We start from the raw sequence: 23,775 nt of genomic DNA on the forward strand, positions 1-23,775 counted from the left end.
TTTGATATTTATATATTTCAGAATGATCACCACAGTACGTCCAACTAATGTGTCACCACACATAGCTTATCAATTTTTTTTCTTGCAGTAGGAACTTTCAAGATCCATTCTTATAACTAATTTCAAATATGCAATACAGTATTAACTATAGTCACCATGTTGTACGTGGATCCCCATGACTTACTCATTTTATAACTGGGAGTTTGTATCTTTTGACTTTCTTCACCCATTTCACCCACCTCCAACCTCAGGCAACCACTAGTCTGTTCTCTGTATTTGTGAACTTGGGGTTTCTTTGTTTTTAGATTCCACGTATAAGTGAGATCATATGGTATTGAACTTTTTCTTTTTCTAGTTGACTTATTTCACAACATAATGCCCTCAAGGTCCAACCATATTTTTGCAAATAGCGAGATTTCATTCTTTTTTTTTTAAATTTTATTGAAGTGTAGTTGATTTACAATGTTGTGTTAATTTCTGCTGTACAGCAGTGACTCAGTTATACATATATGTATTCTTTTTCATATTCTTTTCCATTATGGTTTACCAGGAGATTTCATTCTTTTTATGGCTGAATATTTCTAGTGTGTGTGTTATCACATTTTCTTTATCCATCCATGCATTGGTGGACACTTGGGTTGTTCCCACATCTTGGCTATTGTAAATAATGCTGCAGCGAACATGGGGGTATATATATCTTTTTGAATTAGTGTTTTCGTTTTCTCCAGATAAATATGCAGAAGAGAAATTGCTGGATCGTCGTAGTTCTGTTTTTAATTTTTTGAGGAACCTCCATAGTGGCTGCACCAATTTACATTCCCACCAGCAGTGCACGTGGATTCAAGGATTCCCTTTCCTCCACATCCTTGCCAACACTTTTTTTTTTTTTTGATTATAGCCATTCTGACAGGTATGCAGAGATACTGATTGTGGTTTTGATTTTTATTTCCCTGATCATTAATGACAATGAGCATCTTTTCATGTAACCAGTTGGCCATCTTCTTTGGAAGAATGTTCATATCCTCTGCCCATTTTAAAATCAGATTGTGGTAGGTTTGTTTTTTGTTTTGCTATTGAGTTGTATGAGTTCTTTATATATTTTGTATATCAACCCCTTATCAGATCTAGGATTTGCCAATATTTTCTACCATTCAGTAGGTTGCCTTTTCATTTTGTTGATGGTTTCCTCTGGTGTGCAGAAGCTTTCTGGTTTCATGTAGTCCCACTTGTATATTTTTGCTTTTATTTACTTTGCTTTTGGAGTCAGATCCAGAAATCGTCAAGACTGATGTCAAGGACGTTATTGCCTATGTTTTTTCTAGGAGTTTTATGGTTTCAAGTCTTTCATCCCTTTTTTAAAAAAAAATTTACTTTTGGCTGTGTTGGGTCTTCGTTGCTGCGTGTGGGCTTTCTCTAGTTGCGGTGAGCGGGGGCTACTCTTCGTTGCGGTGCACGGGCTTCTCATTGCAGTGGCTTCTCTTGTTGTGGAGCACGGGCTCTAGGCGCGTGGGCTTCAGTAGTTGTGGCGCACAGGCTCAGTAGTTGTGGCACACGGGCTTAGTTGCTCTGCAGCATGTGGGATCTTCCCAGACCAGGGCTCGAACCCATGTCCCCTGCATTGGCAGGCGGATTCTTTTTTTTTTTTTTTTTTGCAGTACACAGGCCTCTCACTGTTGTGGCCTCTCCCGTTGCGGAGCACAGGCTCCAGACGCGCAGGCTCAGCGGCCATGGCTCACGGGCCCAGCTGCTCCGCGGCATGTGGGACCCTTCCGGACCAGGGCACGAACCCGTGTCCCCTGCATCAGCAAGCAGACTCTCAACCACTGCGCCACCAGGGAAGCCCCTGTTATCTATCTTTCTGATTCAGGATGCCCTGATAGAGATCTCACTGTGGCTTTTGATTTGTATTTCCCTGATGAGTAATGATGTCAAGCATTTTTTATGTACTTATGGGCCATTTGTATATCTTCCTTGGAAAAATGTCTATTCAGATATTTTGCCCACTTTTTAAAAAATTTATTTTTCTTTGGCTGCAGTGCATGGCTTGTGGGATCTTCGTTCCCCAACCAGGGATTGAACCTGGGTGCTTAGCAGTGAGTGCAGAGTCCTAACCACTGGACCACCAGGGAATTCCCTGCCCACTTTTAAATTGAGTTGTCTTTTTACCATTGAGTTATGAGTCCTTTATATATTTTAGATATGTCCCTTGTAAAGATATATGATTTGCAAATATTTTCTCATTCTGTGGCTGTCTTTTCACTTGATGGTCTTTTGACAGAAAAACGTTTTTAATTTTGAAGTCCAGTTTATCTGTTTTTTTGGTTTGTTGCTCATGTTTTTGGTGTCATATCTAAGAATCCTTTGCTAAATTGTAGGTCATGAAGATTTGCCCCTATATTTTAAGAGTTTTATAATTTTTACTCTTTCGTTTAGGTCTTTGATCTATTTTGAGTTACTTTTTGTTTATGTGTGAGGTAAGGGTCCAACTTCATTCTTTGTACAGACATTCTTGAACTGCTATAAACAGTAAATTTGAAGGTGTCCCACCTTGTATAAGTTCCGCTTTGCTTCCTATGTTTGGCTAGGTGAGTCTTAGAAAAGCAGATATTCACATATAGATATCCATCCTATAATAACCTTTTTTCATACTCTATTGGTTAACTTTTAAATAGACCACTAGGGACTTCCCTGGTGGTCCAGTGGTTAAGACTCTGTGCTTCCACTGAAGGGAGTGTGGGTTCAGTTCCTGATCGGGGAACTAAGATCCCACATGCTGCACCGTGTGGCCAAAAAAAAAAAAAAAAAAAAAAAAAACCACTAATGATATGTACAAAGATGTCAAACAAACGTGGGATTTTATGCCAGGTTGAATCCACAAACGTGAAATCCGCATATACAGAGGACTGACTGCACTATATCATTTTATATTAGGGACTTGAGCGTCCTCGGATTTTGGTATCTGTGGGGGGGCGGGTCCTAGAACCAGTCCCCTGTGGACAACTGTAATTTTTTTTGAGAGGTGGACTCAGCTTGGGGACAGAAACAGGAGAGGCAGATTATAGAAACTGGATAAGAAACTCTCTCAAAATTTCATCATTTCATTATTTTAATTTGTTGTGAATGCCCACATCATTATACAGGTTTATATCTAAATTGGGACTGTCTAGTTTGGCTGATTTGGGTATTGTCTGATTTTTCTGTAAGAGATTAAAACGGTGATCATTCACTGCTGCAAGCAGAACTCTGAAAGAAGATTTTGTCCATACTGATGAGAAAAAGTTAATACCTTTTAAATTAAACAGTAACTGAAATGAACACTCCAGCTACAAGTACCTCCATCCAAGTGGATAGAGCATCTTTAGTCTCTTGCAAGAAAGAGATGTTATTTATCTTTGCCTCGTGCAAGGCACAGTGTCTGAAAATACACTGAACCATTACACTGTCTTTGTAGACCAACCCTGGAATGGTCCCCAGCCATGGATTTGGTCCCAGATCTTATTTCTTTGACAACCCTCGAAGATATGACAGTGATGATGACCTTGCCTGGAACATTACCCCTCAGGGACTTCAGGGAAGGTAAGACCCTAGTTCATGCTGGAGGGGCGTGGTTAGGAGGCTGAGGGCCGAGCCAATGAAATGGATTCAAACTAAACGGAAATGCCTGCATCAAACCCCAGAGCTGGAGGTAGGGTGAGGCCAACAGAAAAAGGAAGGGAAGCATCTGAGTAGTAAGACTAACTGCAACCAGAGCCGAGACCCACCTCCTGAGATCATGCGCTTCGCGACCTCTGCCAAGGCCACGGTCGTGGTCTGCAAACAGGAGGTGGGGTAGCTACTGGATTCCCTTCCCGCTCTTCAGCCCAGGGACGCTTCAGCCACACTCCACTGCTCAGCGATCATCCTGTCCCTTCTTTCAACCTGTGAATCTGGGACTTCAAGGCCAGCAGGGGCGAGAGGGGCAGAAAGGGCTGACCTAGTGCTTGCCAGGTTCCTCTCTTCACTCTGCCCGTCCTCCCAGGACCCCTGGACTGTTGCTGGGAAAGGGTAGCTTCAGGCTGAGTGTTTTTTAGAAGTGAAAGCTTATCTTATGAAACCCTTTGTGAATTGAAAGACCTACCGTTACATATCAAGGTAAATTCTTTTTCCCCCTGGGGCAAAATGATAAAGATACGCTTGCTTTTCTGCTCTTTACTACTACAGTAAAATCCTTAGAAAACCTTAAAAGAGGTCTGAAAGGAGTCCTTGTTATAGGGTCAGAGAAAGCTGGGAGAATACCTTGCTTTCTCAGTGGATCAGGGAGCAGAGAAATCCTGGTCAGACGATAGAATAAAATATAGTGCTGGGGAAAAAAGAACAGTCCACCCAGCCAGCAGGTGTAAAGAACACAGATAATTGGGAAAGGAGTCAGTGAACTCCAGGCCTTTGAGGTCAAAAGGTGTCCCATCTCTCTTCCCTAAAACTGTTCTCTTCTCCAGTCCCCACGGCATTGCCTGTTCGCTATGTATGTCCCTCTATAACCTGCTGGAGCAGCCCTAACCTCTCACGTGCTGGAAGAGACACAGCTGAGGGTGCCCTCACTGCCTCTGTGGAAGAAGAAAAGATCCCCTTTCCATTACACAGAGGAAAATAATGATAAAACAACAATAATGTACATTATTGAGAGCTAACTGTATAGTAACATTCTGTTATAAACATTTTACAGGTATTAACTCACAAAAGCCCAACAAGGTAGTTACCAATATTACTCCCATTCTAACAGATAATAAAATTGAGGCACAGGAAAAAAAATTTTTTTTTAAATCAAGGCACAGAAGTTATTTGTCCAAAGACACACAGGTAGGATGGCCCTAGAGTCTGACATACAGAGTGAAGTAAGTCAGAAAGAGAAAAACAAATACCGTATGCTAACACATATATATGGAATCTAAGGGGAAAAAAAAGGTCATGAAGAACCTAGGGGCGAGACGGGAATAAAGACACAGACCTACTAGAGAATGGTCTTGAGGACACGGGGAGGGGGAAGGGTAAGCTGGGACAAAGTGAGAGACTGGCATGGACATATATACACTACCAAACGTAAAATAGCTAGTGGGAAGCAGCCGCATAGCACAGGGAGATCAGCTCCGTGCTTTGTGACCACCTAGAGGGGTGGGAGAGGGAGGGAGGCGCAAGAGGGAAGAGATATGGGAACATATGTATAACTGATTCACTTTGTTAAAAAGCCGAAACACACCACTGTAAAGCAATTATACTCCAATAAAGATGTTAAAAAAAAAAAAAAGACACAGGTAGTGAGCTATACTCTCCATTAGGATTGAGATACAATTTGTTGCTGAAGCGTCTTGTTATACACAGTGAGTGGCTGCAGTATCACTACACTTCTGGGCTGTACAGAGTTCAGGTGACTTGTGGGTGGTCTTCTAGCCACTGTGCACAGCACTGCTTAGTGGGAAAACGGGCTTCAAGAAGCTACTTTCAACAGCTTCGGGATTGTCTGGTTTATACAAAACACTAGTTCTGTCCGCCTAAAATTGGCATGTCATCAACAGTCAGCATAATGTTTCACGTCACTGAAATCTCTCTTTTTCTTTTCAAGTTTTGCTCCGGACTGCTATGATTGGGGACAACAAACTAACAGCTTCCTGGCTCAAGTAGGGACTTTACAACCAGACTCAACTTTGGATCCTGACAAACCAAGCCATGGGTAGCATCAGTTAACAGTTATATGGACGCCGCCTCAGTTGAAAATCTTCAGAAAGACTAATTTAATGACAGCTGAATTTTTAGGGCATGTTTCCTTAAGAAATAGGACTTGATTTTTCTTTGTTACAGGTTTCTGATGGCTCCATGGGACTAAGCAATAATTTAGAGTGATAAAAACCTTATTTTAGTACTAAAAAGTGAGCCTGGCTGCCTGTTTCAGTGAGTATAATTTAAACTTCAAAAAAAATCTGTACTTTTATAAAGATGTATTTTATATAACTTAATGCTAAAATATACTAGGATTTTTTGAGAATGTTACTGCAATATATGTTGTAGTTTGCACAGACTTTTATGCATAATTCACTTTAAAAGTATACAGTATATGGTCTGATGGTTTTTTGTTTTGTTTTGTTTTGTTTTGTTTTAAAGGCTTTTGGACTAAAGTATTCCTCAAATCCTTACCTCTTCAGATCGCTCAGATTCTTGTAGACTCTAAGTACAGTTGACATCTAGAAAGCCGATTGCAGCTCCAGTGTTGAAAGTTACAGTGTAGCAGAACGTCAACAGACTGCATAGTACGTAAATTGGCTCCTTAAGAGTTGTTGGAGGCATAGATGGTTGGTTCCTCAGAGAATCTCCTAAATTTTGCCAAAATTTAGTACTCCTTTCAACAGGGCACTAATGTATACCATCAGTGATAAGTTGATAAAGTTAATAAAAACACTGATAGAATTGACTTACACTATTAAACTTCCTCTGCTGTATTCAGAGATGTTTGCACAGTTCGTTAGCCCAGTGAATCTAATACCCATTACCTCAGGACTTCAAGACTGCACCTTTCCCAGCTCACTGAACATTCATTACTGAACAACGAAGAGGTTCTCAAAAGGGGTTTAAAACAGGTAACCCTGAGTCCTTGAGCCAAAAGACTATGTGGAATCCTAACAGTTTTCTTACAGTTTCCAACCATATTTAAAATAATACTTTTTAAGTAGCTCTGAAAGCAGCCCACTGGAAGCTGCATGTTTAAAATGGTAGTAGCACTGCCGTATCCTATAGCATGAGTCCTGCCTCTCAGCCATGTAAAAGGGCATTCCAGACAGTTGCTTGTAAGTAGTATTTCATTTAAGTGAAACACGTCATGAAATACTAGTTCCCCAACCACAAATGCCATTCTAAAATCTCCAAGTCTATATATATATACATATATATGTGGCCTGCAGTTATAAAACTGCCTATATAATAGGAGACTGTACATGGCTCTGTCAGGGAGGCTGGAGTACTAGAGGAAGTATTGTTACCAGAGAGAAAGTATCTTTCTGCTCTGCCTAGGAAATCTCACATCTAGGGACAGAGGGGAGGGGCAGATGAAAAGGAACTTATATTAGCAAGTTCTGCCCACGTGATGAAACCCATTTCTGATGTCTTCCTTCCCAGTTTGGCCTTCAGGAATAACTTGTCTCCGGGCACTGATTTCACAGTGATCAAGTCTGCTTCTCTTATCTTGATGGTATTTAAAAATCAGGATCTCAAGTTTTCAGTGGGTCATGATTGGGTTTTTCATGTGTACCAACACCTTCACCCTGCATAATCACACACAACAACATTCTTGCTTTTCAGTATATGGAAGAATTTGGGTCACATATTTAAAACAGTTACTGCCAGGGAAAATTCTACACTGAAGCAAAATTTGCACTGATTATTCAGGTTACCTTAAAATATTATAAGTTGTTATTCTAAATAGCTTTAAGAACACCCTACTTGTCATACTATCTTTGTTAGTGATACTTAGAAGAATTTAAAGGCAGACTCAGCAAATGCTTAAAAATCCTTTAAATCATGCTTTCAGGAAGTACTGCAGTTCTTCAATATTAGGTCAAAACATCATGCAATTATTATACTCATCCTTTGACATACAAATATCTTATTATTATTATTGGCAAGAAAATTGAAATACTCAGCATTAACTGATAAAAGCCGTAATCTATTTTTATGATTAAGCTGCTAGTATTATTTGAACTATTATTTTTTTATCAGAAACGATAAAAATGTTTTAAGTGCCTATTTTTCTCTTCTTCCCTTTTTGAAAAGTAATGCCTTAAAGTACAAGTAATGTAAACACATCTAGAATATGAAAAACTGATTGTAACAAACTCTCTCTCATAGTAAATGATCACGTATACTCTGAAATGTTGTGTGTATGGTGTGGAAAGGAAAATTAAAATTTCCTTTAACTTCCTAATTTACTTGTGTTGCCAAGTACGCTAACAAAGTTACTCCTAGGTGAAATACTAAAGGCCAAGAGAAAGCAAGGAATGGTGATCACTGGTTCTAAAATACCCAACTGTCCTCTTGTTTTAAGGCAACATGATGAAATTAAAACTCCCATAATTTGAACGTTAAAAAAGTATGGGGAAGTATGGCAATATCACTGAAAATTTTGTACCATCATTTAGCTAAGTCTGATTCAACACTAAAAGGCTGCATGTGAATGTTCCTGTGCATCCACTGGAAATATGCCTAACAGAGTTAATTATGGAGTTAATTTTCTAAAGAATTCCAACTGATTTGTGTACAGGCAGACCTTGGAGATAACTGCAGTTTGGTTCCAGATCACTGCAATAAAGCAAAACATTGCAATAAACTGAATCACATGATTTTTTTTGGTTTCCCAGTGCATATAAAAGTTAGGTTTACACTACACTGTAGTCTATGAAGTGTGCAGTAGCATTATATCTTAAAAAGCAATGTATGTACCTTAATTTAAAAATATTGCTAAAAACTGTTAACCATTATCTGAGCCTTCAAGTCATAGAAGTAACATCAAAGATCATGGATCACCTTAACAAATATAGTAATAATGAAAGAAGTTTGAAATATTGGGAGAATTACCAAAATGTGCCAGTCACAAAGTGAGCACAGGCTGTTGAAAAATGGTGCCGACAGACTTGTGCAATGCAGGGTTGCCTCAGACCTTCAGTCTAGAACATGCAGCATCTGAGGTGCAATAAAGTAAAGCACAGTAAAATGAGGTCTGCCTGTAAGATGTCCTTCAGTGGCTCTTTTTCCTTTCTACAATTAACCCATTTAATTGGGCTGATGATTAAAACACCCGGAGTGTAACACACAGAGCTGTGGACTCTAAGAGGTTTTGATTCTTGAAGTATACACACACCAGTCACATTTAGCTATGCCAGTTCTTTCTTGAATGTGTCGGGCACACTGCTAATGACTATGCTGGCTACTGTGTTTAGCTGCTTACATCAGGCACACTTGCTAATGCATCCCCCAATTTTCTCTCTTACCAAAATCCAGAAGAACTGCTCTTTGTTGGCCTTGAACAATTAACCCCTATTAAGAGGAAAGGAATAAGTGTTAGTAAATCCTAGATCGTGAGAAGTGCTTTGAGAAAAAGGTCCTCATTTACGTTTACATAGTATTACAAGAATATTGCTTTTACTTTTTAACCATAAAGATGAACTTATATGAGAACTAAATGGGTCTAAATATTTGAAACTATCAAGATTTCCAAATAAAGAAACTTTGTTTTTTTAAAAAAAAAAACTTGCTCTCGTGTCTTTAGATTCCTGCATGATAAAAGTATAGGGCTGATCAAAGACACATCTAATATGCATTTTAAATTTTTATTCGTATAGGTGAGAATTTTTTTTAATTGGAAGCATTTCTAACGATGCATACTACTACTTAAGACTTCATAGTCCAGATGGAGGAGCTTTTGGAAAGGATCAAGCTAAATAGTGGAATTCTTCTCAAAGACACTAAACAAACGGATTAAAGTGAGGAAACATTTTTTTAAAGGGACCATGAGGATAAGGAAGTGGAATTCAGTCAGTGTTTACTGATCACCTACTATGTGCTAGACCCTGGGCTCAGTACTTGTGTCTGTGGGCCCAGCCTGTGGACACAACACCACCCTTACATTAACCCTACTCTTGGTGCTTAGCAGGTATGTATTTATGAAGAGCCCTTGCACCAAAGGGTTAAAATACCTTAAAAGTCAGCTGATGTTCGTGTGCCTCCAACCTAGATCTCTGGGTTCATCCCCCATACCTGTCACTCAGCTCCTCTGGGCCTGGGCACTGATGTGGGTTCATTCAGTGTGGGGTTCTGAGACTGGCTGCCAGGTCATCAAGTAGGGGTTTCAAAGTCCTCAGATCCAAACCTGTTGACTCAGCAGCTCCTAATGGTATCTACCTGGTTCCTCTAAAGCTGGATTCGTACCTCTATCTCTATCACTTGACCTGTCGCTGGGACCTACCCCATTTACCTAGAGACTAATCATACCTTGCAAGCATTCATTCTTTAGCCTCCAAACCTGATCTGTCCTTTTGGAGCTTGGTGCCCTACCACTCAGAATATTAGAGTCTTTTATCTCCAGAATATGTTTTCTGTCTCTGAACTTTAAGAACCTAGTCAGAACTAGAGATGAGCTGCCTGCTCTCTTCAGCTGGATCCATGACCTGTTTCTTTTCAGCCTGTATGAGCTTCAAAATCTCTCTTTTCTCTGCTGATCCCTGTCACTCTGACCTTTCTTGACTCTGACCCTCAATTTCCCACGACCCTTGCTAACCTACAACAGTCCCTCCCGTTTCTTTGCAGTCCCAAGTCATACGTGCTCCTTGAAGGCACTGATTGAGGTATAGAAAGGGTGAGTTTAGGATAACCAAATAATGCTTTACCAGCGCCATTCAATTTGTGCTACTGTATATCCTTGGTGTGCTATCCCCTTGGTGCGTTCACTAGCCTAGAGTCTGGGCTTCAGGTCTGCGGACTGAAAACCTGTTAAAGGACAGCAGAACACTTACCCATTTGGAGATACAGTCTGTGAAGGAAATCCGCACGGAAAAGTTAAATGATATCAGAACGATGGATGGTGAACGCAGACTCTGCCCTGACCAAGGGGTGGTAGGTAGACGGTTTTAATCAGCCTGTGACAACTTGATGGCACTGTCAAGCAAATAAGATTCATTCACATCGAGGGGACCTTCTCCACTAGACAGGTTTCTGTGTTACCTATTCCTCTTCGACTGATACACGGTTGATTACTGAACATCGTGAAGGTTAGGGGGGCTGACCCCTAGGCAGTCAGAAATCCACATGTAACTTTGTAATCAGCTCTCCGTGTCTCCGGTTCTAAATCTGCAGATTCAACCAACCGTGCATCACGTAGTACTGTAATATGTATATACTGAAGAAAATCTGCATGTTAAGTAGACCCGTGCAGTTCAAACCCATGTTGTTCAAGGGTCAACTGTAGTCTTCCTCTGGGTGCATTCTCGCTATCAACTAGATATAACCTAGTGAGGTTATAGAATTCGTAAGTTACACGATGGCAGGCATATGTCTGTTTTGTTCACTGCTATATGCCCAGCTCCTAGAACAGTGAGTGAATATTCAAATCCCATTTCTTCTGGTATATATCACCGGGGCTTTTTTAAGGTGACTTCTTGCACTTGCACTTTTATACACTGCATATTAATTTTAGAAGATTAATACTCATTTAAGGGCCCCTCCCTGTTTTGTTATGAATCTTTGGCAGACATCCAACTTTTGGACAAAGAATCCATAATGGAGTAAAAAAGGAAATAAGGATTGTATAGCAAGACAGCTTCTAAGAATGATTTGAGAACTAGGTCTTAAACCGGAAGCACTGAGATGAAATTCTGTCTACACAGGCATCTCACGTTCTGTCTCTTTGCTCTCACCTGTTTGGGCGCTGGCAACTAGAATACTGAAATGATTAACACAACAGATAATAAAAAGTAGATTTTTATCAGGTGAAGTATCAAAAGAACAGTGACACATTATGTGGTTCAAAGGGCAACCCTCCAGAGAAAACACTGAGGTGGGCAGAGTTTTTAGCATGATTCTTATGTTAAAGGACTTTATTTTTTTAAGCTCCTATGGAACAAACAAGAACAGCTAAAAAAATCATTTTAAAATTTTGAAAGGGGGCAGGGGAGATAAGAGGGGGCCAATGTACCAGGTATTAAAACATAGGCCCTGAGTAGTTAAAACAATGTGGTACAGGTACAGGAGTGAATAGATCCATGAAATAGAGAACCCAGGATTTTAGATGAGATACACATAGCATCTCAAACTAGTGAGGCAAAAAGATGAGCTGTTCGATAAATGGTACTGGATTAACTGGGTAATCGTCTGGGAAAAAATTAGGTTGGATCCTTAACTTGCACTTTATGCCAGGATACACTCCAAGAGTCAAAATTTAGATCTAAAAAAATAAAGTCATAAAAGTTCTAGAAGAAAATATAGGTGAATTATTGCTGTGGAGTGAAAAGGGCCTTCTTAATTATCAAGAAGTCTGGAAGCCACTAAAACAATAAATTCGACTGCATAAAGACAAATCAATCTCCATGGCTAAACCACCATGAGCAAAGTCAAAAGACTGGAGAAAAAAAAAGTACAGCTTATTACAGTCAAAGTATGAACATCTCATAAATAAAGCACTCCTAGAAATTGATAAGATCAACAGTGCAGTAGAAAGATGGGTAAAAGTTATGAACACGAAAGGAAATATGGCTCTTGAACATATTAAAGGTAGTCAGCCTTACACATGATAGGAAAAATACAAGCTAAAATACACTGATACATAATTTTGCACCTTGTCAGGAGAGCAAGATGATAACACCGGTATTGGCTGGAGGAGCAGATACTGCCTTCAACTGAAGGTGGGCATGTGAATTGGCAGCCGTCCCCTGTGGAAAGCAATATTCTAATATCTTTCAAAATTATGAATGCACATGGTCTTTGACCCAAAAATTCCATTTGGGGGAATTTAGACTTACAAGTACGTATTTACATATGTGTAAAATGGCATCAATACAATATCTGGAAACAATCCAAATGCCCATTAATAGGAGATTGGCTAATTAAACGATTGCATAGTCATATAATGGGATACCAAGCAGTTACTAAAAAAAAAGTGATTAAGCTATCTACTGACATGGGAAGACTGCCAAGAAAACCTAAGTGGGGGGAATAAAAAGCAAACAGTACGTATATGATGCCACTCTTTGGGTAAAAATGAGAGAAAAAATAAGACTTTTTGTATTTGTTGGTATATGCCTTAAAGATGTATGGATGGAAACATAAGAAGCCAAGCGCAGAGGTTACTGATGGTGAGGGCAGGGGAAGGATGCCCAGTACGGAAAGTTGGGCCCAAGAAAGACGACGTTCCACTGTAGAGCTTTGTATATTTTTTGGTTTTTGAACCATGTGAATGTTATTACCTTTTCAAAAAATAAAATAAGTATATTTAAAAAGCTTTATGACTCAATACCAATCAAAAGATGCCAGAAGTCCCCAGTTTTTAGTTGAATGGTAATAAGCCAATTTATAAACTAACACAAATACACCACCTTCTGAGCCAAGACTCTACAGAGTCAGGCTTTCTAGTTTCAAATTCTAGTCCCACAACCTAGAATTTCTGACTATGGATAAGTTACTTAGCCTCTCTTATCCTCAGTTTTCATATTTAAAAACAGAGAAGTAATTGTACTTACCTGCTAGCGTTGCTGAGAAGATAAATCCATGCAAAGCCCTTCAACAGTGGCTGCCAGTGAGTGCAATTATGATTTTAAAAAGAAACAACCACAGACTAGTTTCTCCCTTCGCCCAAATTATAACCAAGTTTTCATCTCATAAAAGGAAACATTTAAAAGGGAGTTAAAAAAAAAAGAACAAGATAGGAAGATGGCAGAAACATTTAATTCACATTTTCTATAATCTGGTGGGTACAACAGCAAATTATTTGGAATTCTGTTCAAAATCAAAGCTGCGCCTGTAGATGTTACTTAGAGTACACGTAAATTTGGTGTGTGTCTATGTTGTTTTGTTTTACCAAATAATTTCCATGGTACCATGCACCCAGTCTGTATTTTGGTGAATAGCTATGGTTTCTGCAGGTACTTCAGTTTGCAAACTGCTGAGAGGTTTACTGTGAACTGTTCCCAAATTTCCAGATGAAGGCAATGCTGACGGAGATCAAAATAGCTGTCCTTTTTTATATACAGTGGCACCTAGATAAAGCTGTAAAACATGGCACAGTGTTTCATATACGTACAGAGATTATAAGTACTGAGTAACTCACAATGTTAAAATGTCAAAATAAAACGCTGGGTTTATCAGATTTCAAAACTGTAAAAACTATTACTAATATTGTCTGATCCTCATAATCTAAGAATCAACACAAGAAAAACATTTAAATTTACCAGTTTTAATATACAGTATTTCTAACTTACATAGATGCCACTTAAGAAAAAAAAATAAACTCATGCCATTGAAGGAAGGAATATTTTCCTTTTCTTCCTTTTCATTACTTTATCAGCTGGTACAATCATTTCTGTCAAGTTACATTATCAAGTGTTGGACTTTTAAATTAGGTGATGAGATAAAGACAAAATGCCAAGCAGTTTCACAATGCAGTCGGTACTCTAGTATCACTTGACAACAAAAAGGTATGTGAGTTGGAAAAAAGTTTATATCACAAGGACCATAAAACATCACCAGGCTCGCAAAACAAAGATTCCTATCACATACACATTCATTTGAAAAGCACACACATACACAAAAATGTAGGCTGCCCGCCACAATCTAATTTATGGTAAAATAAAGTTAATCAAATAGATTTCAGCTTAAGAATACTTCATTTGTTTATTTTCTTGGTAGTGAAAGATCTGTTAAAACCTTTAAAAGAACTTTTTACCCTAACTAGATCTTTTAATCCTAGAACTCACTCTAATACACAATTGTAATTAATCTTGAAACAAATCACAGTAAAGGAAAGAAGCAAGAAATGGAAATGACCAAAGATCTTCTCCAGGAAACAGAGCTTAAATAATAGCCTTTATCTTTAACTGAGGGAACGATGAAGTGACACTACCAAAAAGATTTTTAAACTTACAGTAATAATAGACAAAGTGCAAAACATTCACATTTTCTTAGACTCTGAAAAACACTAAGAATAATTCTTATTAATTTACCAGCAAGATTACTTAGATATTCACTTTTTAGACAAATTTACCTGAAGGTCCCCCTCTCCCACCAGACAATAACTTGCATCCCTAAAAATGAAAGGAAAAAGTAGAGGAGCCTCCAACCAAGTCAGCCTGTTTTATTCAACTTAAAAGAAATACCACCACTGTCAACAACAAAATGAAAACTCCAGGTCTATAAAGGTTAGAAATGGGGTAAGAAAATAATTAAATAGTGAGATCTTACTCCCTCAAACCATAGACCTCCAAGGGACGGCTAAGTATTTTTAAAAGGGATAAGCCAACTAAATACAAGTTAAAATACGTCACTAAAAATCATCAGTGAACACATTCAGACTTTGGCAGGATAAGATATGGGTTTAAGAGCACTTATTTACTTCATGAAAGACTGATACCCGCGTGACTTCTACACAGATGCAACCTTCCAAATTAATCACATTATATATACTAACACCTTTTAAAATAATCAATATTTTAAATATTAAGGATATTTAAATCCTAGGTTTAAAAAATGACAGTTTAGGACTTATGAAGTCATCTGTTGGTACAAGTCACATGAAGTACCATTTATATACAAAGAACTAAAAAAGAAAAGGTGGGGAAAGGGGAAGCTTAGAGAAGGTATGAATTAATTTATCTACTTAAATACCCTACCAAAGAAAATCAGATTGAAAGAGCATTGCATAGACTGTATTCTGAAATAAAGTCCTTTAAAAATGCTTACTTTAAAATAGTAAGTTTTGTGTATATAGTGTTTTCATTTGGTGTTATAAATCCATACAATTCCATTCAAATTTTATCAAGATGGAAACTGTTAAATAAGTATTTATGCGATTTTTTTGGTTTATTAAACAAAAATTTCTAAAATTGGAGTAGGGGCAAATAAACACACAATCAATAGAAACTGATTTACAGGTTCTAATTTACAGGTTCTAAAGAATCCTCTTGAGCCAGCCCACCACAGGCACATGAAATCTGGCTGGGTAGCATGGGGATAGTACTTATTCACCTTTGCCGAAGCAGGTCCTTTAGACCAAAGCAAAACACAACAACCACCACCTAAAATCTTCAATAAAAACCAATGAAACCGAAGCCTTGGGGATTCTAAGTTATAACTATACATTGAAAGGGTCATTGATCACGCTGACACTTCCATATTACAGAAGGTGACACACAGAGCTAGGCAAGGCTAAAAATACATTTAAAAATAACTGACGAATTTTTGTCACTGATACCTGCCCTAAGCAACATTTGCTCCCTAGCTCTCCTTTTCCATAATAGACTAGTTAACAGTATTATTCAGATGGAGACATAGTCATTTAAGTTTGACAGCTGGAAATAAAGAATAGAATAAGCACAAAGCCAATTCTAAACAAATGGAATAGCAGAATATTCAACAGATGGAAACACATGGAATTAAATACAGAATTAGTGTAGTTTACATGTTTTAAAAGTATATACTTCCTTTACAAATATCTCTAATTGATAATCTATTAAGAAGCATAAATATTCAAGTGAACATCTGAATTTTCTCTTTAAGAGTTCAGAATTCTTGAAGTCTGAAGATTAGTCTCCTTCTGCTGAAATGTCCAAGACTAAAAAGGCTTCACACAGTCACTTTATGTCTCTAATTAGACATATAAAAGCCTCTATTACCTACTGTGTTGTAATAAGACTTTGAAATTCTGTAACTCTTTTATACTTGTAGAAAGCCTACAAGAGAAAAAAGAAAGCATATTAGTACAGCTAATATGATGTGTACACATTTCAAATTATTGATGCTGTTATATGGGCTACAATTTGAAAGCAAAATCGAAAATAAAATGCTGTAAACAACACTAAGCAGTGAAGCTTCCATTTTTAAATGCGTAGGCTATAATTATTAAAGACTGACAAAACAGAGCTGCAGTTCGTTACTCTTGGTTTAGAAGGGGCAAAGGAAGCCAGTTACTTCATATTATCAACAGATTCTAGATTAATGATGGGAACAGTGGTATGATAATTCATTACAATAAAGAATCTCAAATCATTTACATTGGCCTTATAAATTCATTTTGCACATTACTCTCCAAATCCGCTTCTTTCTTGTTGTTCTCCAAACACGGATTTGTTTTAACCCAAACACTAATTTGTTTTAACACAAAGGCACAGGTTCTATTTATTCTATTGATGAATCCCTGTGCCCTCCATCCACCCATATTTATAGTGTTCAATAAATTATTATTGAGTGAATAAATGAATGAAATGCTTCTGAGCCCAGACCCAGAAGTAAAACTCTAGAATGGAAATCATAAAAATAAAATTCTATAAGCTCAATTATCCTTAGGTACAATTCAGGGTTGATACAATAAAAATCTAATGTTTTTCTTTCTATAGCTTAAGATAATGTAGAATGCAGTACTGAGCTCATTTCTTTAAGAACTTAATAATAGCTTTTCTTATATTGAGAGCTTAAAGTATGCTAAGCAACGTTCTAAGCTCATCACAGATATAATCTCATTAATTGTTTAAAAAAAATTCCACAAGGTAGATAAAATTAACCCTGATTTTACATTTTAGGAAAACTGAGGCTCAAATAAATCAAGTAATTTTCCCAGGGCTGCTCAGCTAGTAGAGTAGGTGGGTTCTAACCAGTTCATCAGATCCCAAGACCATATGTCCTCTCAAAAAAAATCTATGTCCGTTATGGTCTCAAAAACATTTTCTTTATATTCTTACAAGCTGTAGGATTAACAGAAAATGAATTCTTACTCTAATCCTCAGAATATTAGAGGACTGAAACAGTGTTTACTTATTACGAAAAAACATTATGATTATTAAACAAAATAAATGTGTAAAATCATATGCTGTACCTCAAAGTACCTGTTTTTAAAAAAACCTATCAAAATACATATGAAGATACGGTAGAAACCAAGGTCCATAACTAAAGAAAAGAGAGCTTAGTAAAGAGCAGCAGCTGAAAAAAACAATGAAAAAAGTATGCTCAAAGTCTGATTTAGATACAGAATGGAGAGTGTCAGAAAACTCAAAGGTTATCATACAAATTAACCATAGGTTACCTTTTACGCGGGGAGTACAAACTCGCCAGCACTATATGGGACCAGAATCTCTGTGAAGATGCATTCCAGACCTCACAATTTATTACACAAGAGAGATTTTCCACATTCCCTATTATTATTCTAAGACAGACACAGGAAGGCACAGAGTGTACCTGCATTTACCTACTGCTTTACCGGTACTTTTAGAGGGATACTAAAATATATTTTAATAGCCAACAGGTATATTAATTTGTTCCCTGGAAAATAAGCCCTTTGATATAAATGTTGAAACCATCAAAAAATGGCTGTTAGTGTAGGAAAGACATTTGCAGAGTATTCAAGATAAAGAAACCACATTTCCCAGCCCTCCTTGGCCAGAACCAAAGACAATGCTCACTGTATGTCTCTGCCCACTAGCATCACATGACAAAGCAATGCTGTCCTAGCTGCCCTAATTGAGGCAGAATTGTATTATATAGGTTGTCAGACCAAGAAAACTACCAATTCACTTAACAAGAACAAATGCACAAACCCTCCCAAAATGTAACACAATAATTTTTTGTGTTAGTGCAGCCAAAATCATTTATTATTTAAATGGACTGATAATCAGGTGGAAGATACAATGAACATATCTCATTAACAATTATTAAGAACTGTAATATTTTTTAAGGAAAAAGTAAGAAATGTATAGAATACATATGAAGGAAACAGTTAAATTCAACTAAGAAATAACAGAATGACTAAATTGTGGTATGTCCACAATGTAATAGAATATTGGCCTATATTAAAAATAGTGCTTATGTATTTAAAAGTTGCTAAAAGAGTAAATCTCAAAAGTTCTCATCACAAGAAGAAAAACTCTGTATGTGTGGTGATGGATGCTACCTAGACTTACTGTGGTGATCATTTTGCAACATATACAAATAGTGAGTCATTATGTTGGACACCTGAAACTAATACAATGCTGTATGTCAATTATACCTCAATAAAAAAGAAAAAATAACACAAAAAAATTTTAATAATATTGGGAAATGATTAAATGTAATGCCAAGTAAAACAGGATAAGAAAGCATACAAAATGTATGGTTTCAACTCTGTAAATATGTAGACACACACACACACACACGTACGTAAATTTTTCACGTATAAGTAGTGGGAAAATACACATTAAAAATAGGCCAAGGGCTTCCCTGGTGGCGCAGTGGTTGAGAATCTGCCTGCTAATGCAGGGGACACAGGTTCGAGCCCTGGTCTGGGAGGATCCCACATGCCGCGGATCCATGTGGCTAGGTCCATGAGCCACAGCTACTGAGCCTGCACGTCTGGAGCCTGTGCTCCGCGACAACAGAGGCCGCGATAGTGAGAAGCCCACGCACCGTGATGAAGAGTGGCCCCCGCTTGCCACAACTAGAGAAAGCCCTTGCACAGAAACGAAGACCCAACACAGCCATAAATAAATTAATTAATTAATTTTAAAAAAATACGCCAAATGTTGAAATCGTCCTAGGTGGTAGGGTTATGAGTGATTTTTAAATTTATTTTCTAAATTACACTTTCACATGTTTTTCCAGATTTTCTATAATGACCATGAATTACTTTAATATTAGGGGGAAAGAAAGATGAATATTTTAAAAGAGATTTAAAAAGCAGATGGCTGCCATTTGTTTTCCGTGGGGAGGAAAAGGGAGATTAAATTAGGCTGTACCTTGTTTGTGTAACCATCCCACCCTGAGTGTCATTACCCTTAAGAAAAGAACGGTTTCTCACATCTAGTCTAGCCATAAAAACAATAAGACAATTTTTTAAGTACTGAAAATACTGGGGCACTAAACATCCAATGGTGTTTGTAAATCACCATCCCCACGCCCACCACTGCCATGGACTTCAGGTAGCGTCTTGTGATTTAAAAGTGTCACACAGGACCTCGTTTTATCTTCATGTTAACTCTGTGAGAAAGGTTTTTACTCCTCTTCATTATACAGAGAAAGGAAACAAACTGGGAGAAAGGAGTGATGTACCTGAGCTCATGCGGCCAGTAAATGGCAGGGCCAGGATTCTAGAACGCTAGGACCTGATTCTGAGTCCAGTACTCTCTAGGGAGCAATAAAAGGTACTAGCAGGCTCTAGTTAGAGAACTTAGCTGGAAGGGTTGCATTTGTGAATAATTCCTTGTGAGACGCAGAGAAATTTTGAGGAAGTTAACATCTGCTTCTTTCTCAATTTAATTTTATTTAGATTTAAATACGTTTTAAGAAGGAGATTCCCAGATATAGAGAACTAGTGGTTACCACTGGGGAGAGGCAAAATAGGGGTAGGGGGTTAAGAGGTACAAACTACTATGTATAAAATAAGCTACAAGGATACATTGTACAACACAGGGGATATAGCCAACATTTTATAATAACTATAAAAGGAGTATAACCTTTAAAAACTGTGAATCACTATACTGTACCCCTGTAACATAATACTGTACATCAACTATTCTTCAATGAAAAGTGTTTAAATTGATTAAAATATTTTTTCATTTAAATTTCAAATAATTTAAATTTAATTCAGCTTCTCCTATTTTATCTTACTACAAAGCCTCATAAGTGGATGGACTGAATTTTTCATGAAACACCAATTACTAGTGGACATGCTACGTCTATCTTGTGTTTGAAATTTCAACCTACATGGTCATCTTTAAATACAGGGGAACAACAGGTGAAATCTTTGCTATTAAGATGGGGAAGGGGCAATTAATTTATTTTTAATTTAACTGCCTCTTTTTAACTTAAAAATGCATGTTAAGAAAACATTATAATCTCTGTATTACTTTGTTCTTTCTTTCTTTTTTTAATTCTTCCTTGATTTGACTTTGCCTTTTTCCCCAAGGCAGTATAGTATTGTTTCCTCTGACTTTCTATGATTCTTTTCCTTCTCTTCTGTATTCTTCACTTAGTTGGTACTGCATGTATCTCTGTAGGCAAATTCAAATTATTTTTGAAACCATCTGTGGTATAAACAAAAAGCAAACTGTATGTATGTACACAGGAAACAATGGGGGAAGCATGAATGAAAGAAAAATGCCTCCTCAGATTAAGACACAGAGCAGCTGAAAGGTTTAACGTCTTTTTCTTTCCTCACCTTCTGAGCCAAACTCTCCTTACTCCTGCTCTTGTACTTGAATGAGTTAAAACCAGCTAAAGAGAATTTTATTAGAATATTTCCCCACAAAATTGAGAAGGCAAACTGGGAAATGCCGGCAATTTGAAACTATTACTTTTTCCTGTAACCTGTAGAGAAACTGGCTTGTGAGTGCAGGTACGATGCTATATGACAATAATGCTCCCTCTTTGTCAACAAAACAAAGCAAAACAGACTACTTTAGCAAAGAAGATGATCTTTGCAGTTTGTTGAAACCAGCAGGGGAATCAAAAGTCTTCACTATGAAAACAGTTCTTACCTTCCAAAAGCATTTAAAAGAGCAACTATTTCTTGTCGAGTGAGTTGGAAGCCTTTAGATGGGCTGTTCTCTGGAAGCTTTTGGATTTCTTTTTCTGAGAATAATATCTTCAGGGCAGTTCCTAAACCCTGAGTCTAAAGAAAATAGTGATAAACTTTTAGTTAAATTCATATAATAATAACTGCTATAAAGGTTTAAAGGAATACTCAGTCACTGTGATGAGAGTCAGGAAATTCATATTAACTGAACTTTTCACCAAAATGTTCAACTATGTAAAACACAGTTTCTACTTCCTCACAGATTATGCATATGATAAATTTATCTAAGCTGTTAAGGAAATCTGAATAGTTTAACACTTTTTGGATACATATCCTACTATTCCAAATTACTAAAATGCCTTTTTTTAACGTAGAAAATATCACATTAGGATTACAGTGTTCAATATGTAACTCTGAAAGCATTCTTTATAGCCCCTAACAATTCAAAACTTAGAAATAAGTATCAGTTTATAGGTATAGTGATACCTACACTTAATAATTTCTCAATTATTAGCAACAGAGAAAAAGAAAAATCTGATTTCAGTGTAGCCTCCATTAAAAAAATTCTGTCTCTTGACTTTCTATGACTTAATATCATCTTCGTAAAAGAGAAAACAGTCACACAATCCTTTCTACACTGAAATATTTAGGTAAATGGGCCTGCTGGGCAGAACTTTCCCATTTTGTGACTAGGGGGCCTCCTTCTTTTGATCATTGATACAAACTAAGTGACCAAAGTTTGATAATTAAATTTCTTATATATTTTACCTTTTATATAGGTATATAAAATACCAATACACTCTATTTATAACCACCAACTCCAAAAATGAATCTGAGATTGTACCAACAGAAACAGATACAATAAAACTAAAATCATTAACCTACAATAATAGGAAAAACGTCCTAATACATACACATATAACACACAGAGTCTAATATTAATTGTTTTTATAAATAAAACAGAAAAACCACACTTTGGATTTCTAATTCAATGAACAATGAGGACATTTTAGTAAAAACTTTCAACTTCTCAGTGGAGAAATTTAAGGTTAGTAATAGTTTCAAAACAGAAGACAACACACAAACCTGTAATTTCCCCCATAACCTGCATTTGTCACATCCAACACAGTCCATTATACGGGAGATATTCTTGAAATGCAACCGGAATTCCTCCTAACAAGGCAGAACACATGTTCATTCTAATCAGACATTTAAAATTAAACTGGATTTGTCTGAATTACAATAGAAGTTTTAAAGCTTATTAATGAATGAGTTGTGTTTTTCAACAATGAAGTATTTGAATTTGTATAGCACAACACGGCACATAAAACAGCTAACTTTAATAGCAGTTTATAAAATTCATTCTACATATTAATTCAACAAACTTTTGATTGAGGGGCCACTCCACGCAAAGCACCAACATGTACCCTACAGGGGACACAAAAGTAAATAATACACGGTTTTTACTTTGAAGGAGCTTAATTGCTGCTTCCATTTGATATCTGTGTACAACCAGTGGTAAATACATCTGTATTATGTTTCATTTATTTTTGATGCATTGTTTTGTGAGAGTCTAAATCAGAAAGCTAGTCCTAGAACAATAATCAGTGTCCGTATCTCTCTCCTTAGGACCACACCATGTTTATAACATGTATTCCCCATCAGCACCGATGATCACAGGGCTATACAAGTCCCCCACATTTGCTAATGCAGCTTCTCCAGGGACACTTGCTTACTGGATCCTTGACTTTTGCTGTATTAGTTTCCCACACAGTTAAGATGCCTGTGAGCATCTGTGCATGGGTTTCTGTGACTCTAAGGTCAGTCTCACCTTCTCTGAGGACAAAGCTAGCTAAGAGGAAGTTTCCTCATCTTTTTCACAGGGCAAACATAGAAAATAAAAATAATTTTATTGCACCGAGGTAAACATTTTATTGCAAAGAGCTGGAGTGAGTCACCCAAAAACTTAAAGAGTTTGGAGGAATCAATACCCTGGCCAAAAGAAACACAACATAAATAGAACACAAAAACTCCTTTGCTCTCCATTCTCATGTAATTCATGTTCTTTGGAGCAGATGGAAAAATGGACTTATATTCTCCTTTCTACACCTTTGAAAAACGGGAAATCAAATTTCCAGCATTTTATAACTTGAAAGCTACCTGTGAAACCTTACTCTGCTCTCAGTCTTACCTTCCTCATCTATAAAAAGATACGTAATTATAGTTGTCTTGATCAGAAGTATAATATTTGTATAAACACTAAGAAAATAGGAAGCATTACAAAAATGAATTAGCATTATGTTAAATACTGTCATACTAATATACCTCTAAAACAACCATAAACAAAACGACCTTCCAAAACTAAAACATAGTTGTGGCTAAATTACTTCATTTCAGAAATACCAAGGAACTCTTACTAATGTATTCATTCTTGTAGCATATCCACATCTAAAATATCTCGGGGCCAAATGTGTTTCAGAATTCAGAATTTTTGAGATTTTAGAAATGTAGTACAC

The 23,775-nt window shown here is 37.1% G+C and overlaps 2 protein-coding genes across 5 annotated transcripts in view; one reads left to right on the forward strand and one right to left on the reverse strand.

Annotated features, from left to right (window-relative positions):
• The window catches only part of GPR137B (G protein-coupled receptor 137B), a 56,903-nt gene extending 44,567 nt beyond the window's left edge, over positions 1-12,336 (forward strand). Inside the window, exons 6-8 of one of the 2 annotated variants that reach the window (XR_009536085.1) lie at positions 3,452-3,576; positions 5,597-5,922; positions 9,360-12,336. Coding sequence is in view for 1 of the 2 variants with exons in the window: in XM_060126248.1 (XP_059982231.1) it covers positions 3,452-3,576; positions 5,597-5,708 (237 nt within the window). In the remaining variant the exon portion in view is untranslated. Of the gene's footprint in view, positions 1-3,451; positions 3,577-5,596; positions 9,230-9,359 lie in introns of those variants that run through there. The other variant, XM_060126248.1, reaches the window with a different exon arrangement.
• A 2,035-nt stretch (positions 12,337-14,371) lies between these two features.
• Positions 14,372-23,775, reverse strand: part of ERO1B (endoplasmic reticulum oxidoreductase 1 beta) — a 62,355-nt gene continuing 52,951 nt past the window's right edge. For 2 of the 3 annotated variants that reach the window (XM_060126301.1, XM_060126298.1), the window contains 3 exons: positions 22,346-22,432; positions 21,222-21,355; positions 14,372-16,451 (listed from right to left, as the gene is read on the reverse strand). In XM_060126301.1, the coding sequence (XP_059982284.1) occupies positions 16,391-16,451; positions 21,222-21,355; positions 22,346-22,432 (282 nt within the window). In that variant the 3' untranslated portion in view covers positions 14,372-16,390. Of the gene's footprint in view, positions 16,452-19,950; positions 20,769-21,221; positions 21,356-22,345; positions 22,433-23,775 lie in introns of those variants that run through there. The other variant, XM_060126300.1, reaches the window with a different exon arrangement.

This window comes from Lagenorhynchus albirostris, chromosome 16 (genome assembly GCF_949774975.1).
Source record: "Lagenorhynchus albirostris chromosome 16, mLagAlb1.1, whole genome shotgun sequence".
Classification (NCBI taxonomy): domain Eukaryota; kingdom Metazoa; phylum Chordata; class Mammalia; order Artiodactyla; family Delphinidae; genus Lagenorhynchus; species Lagenorhynchus albirostris.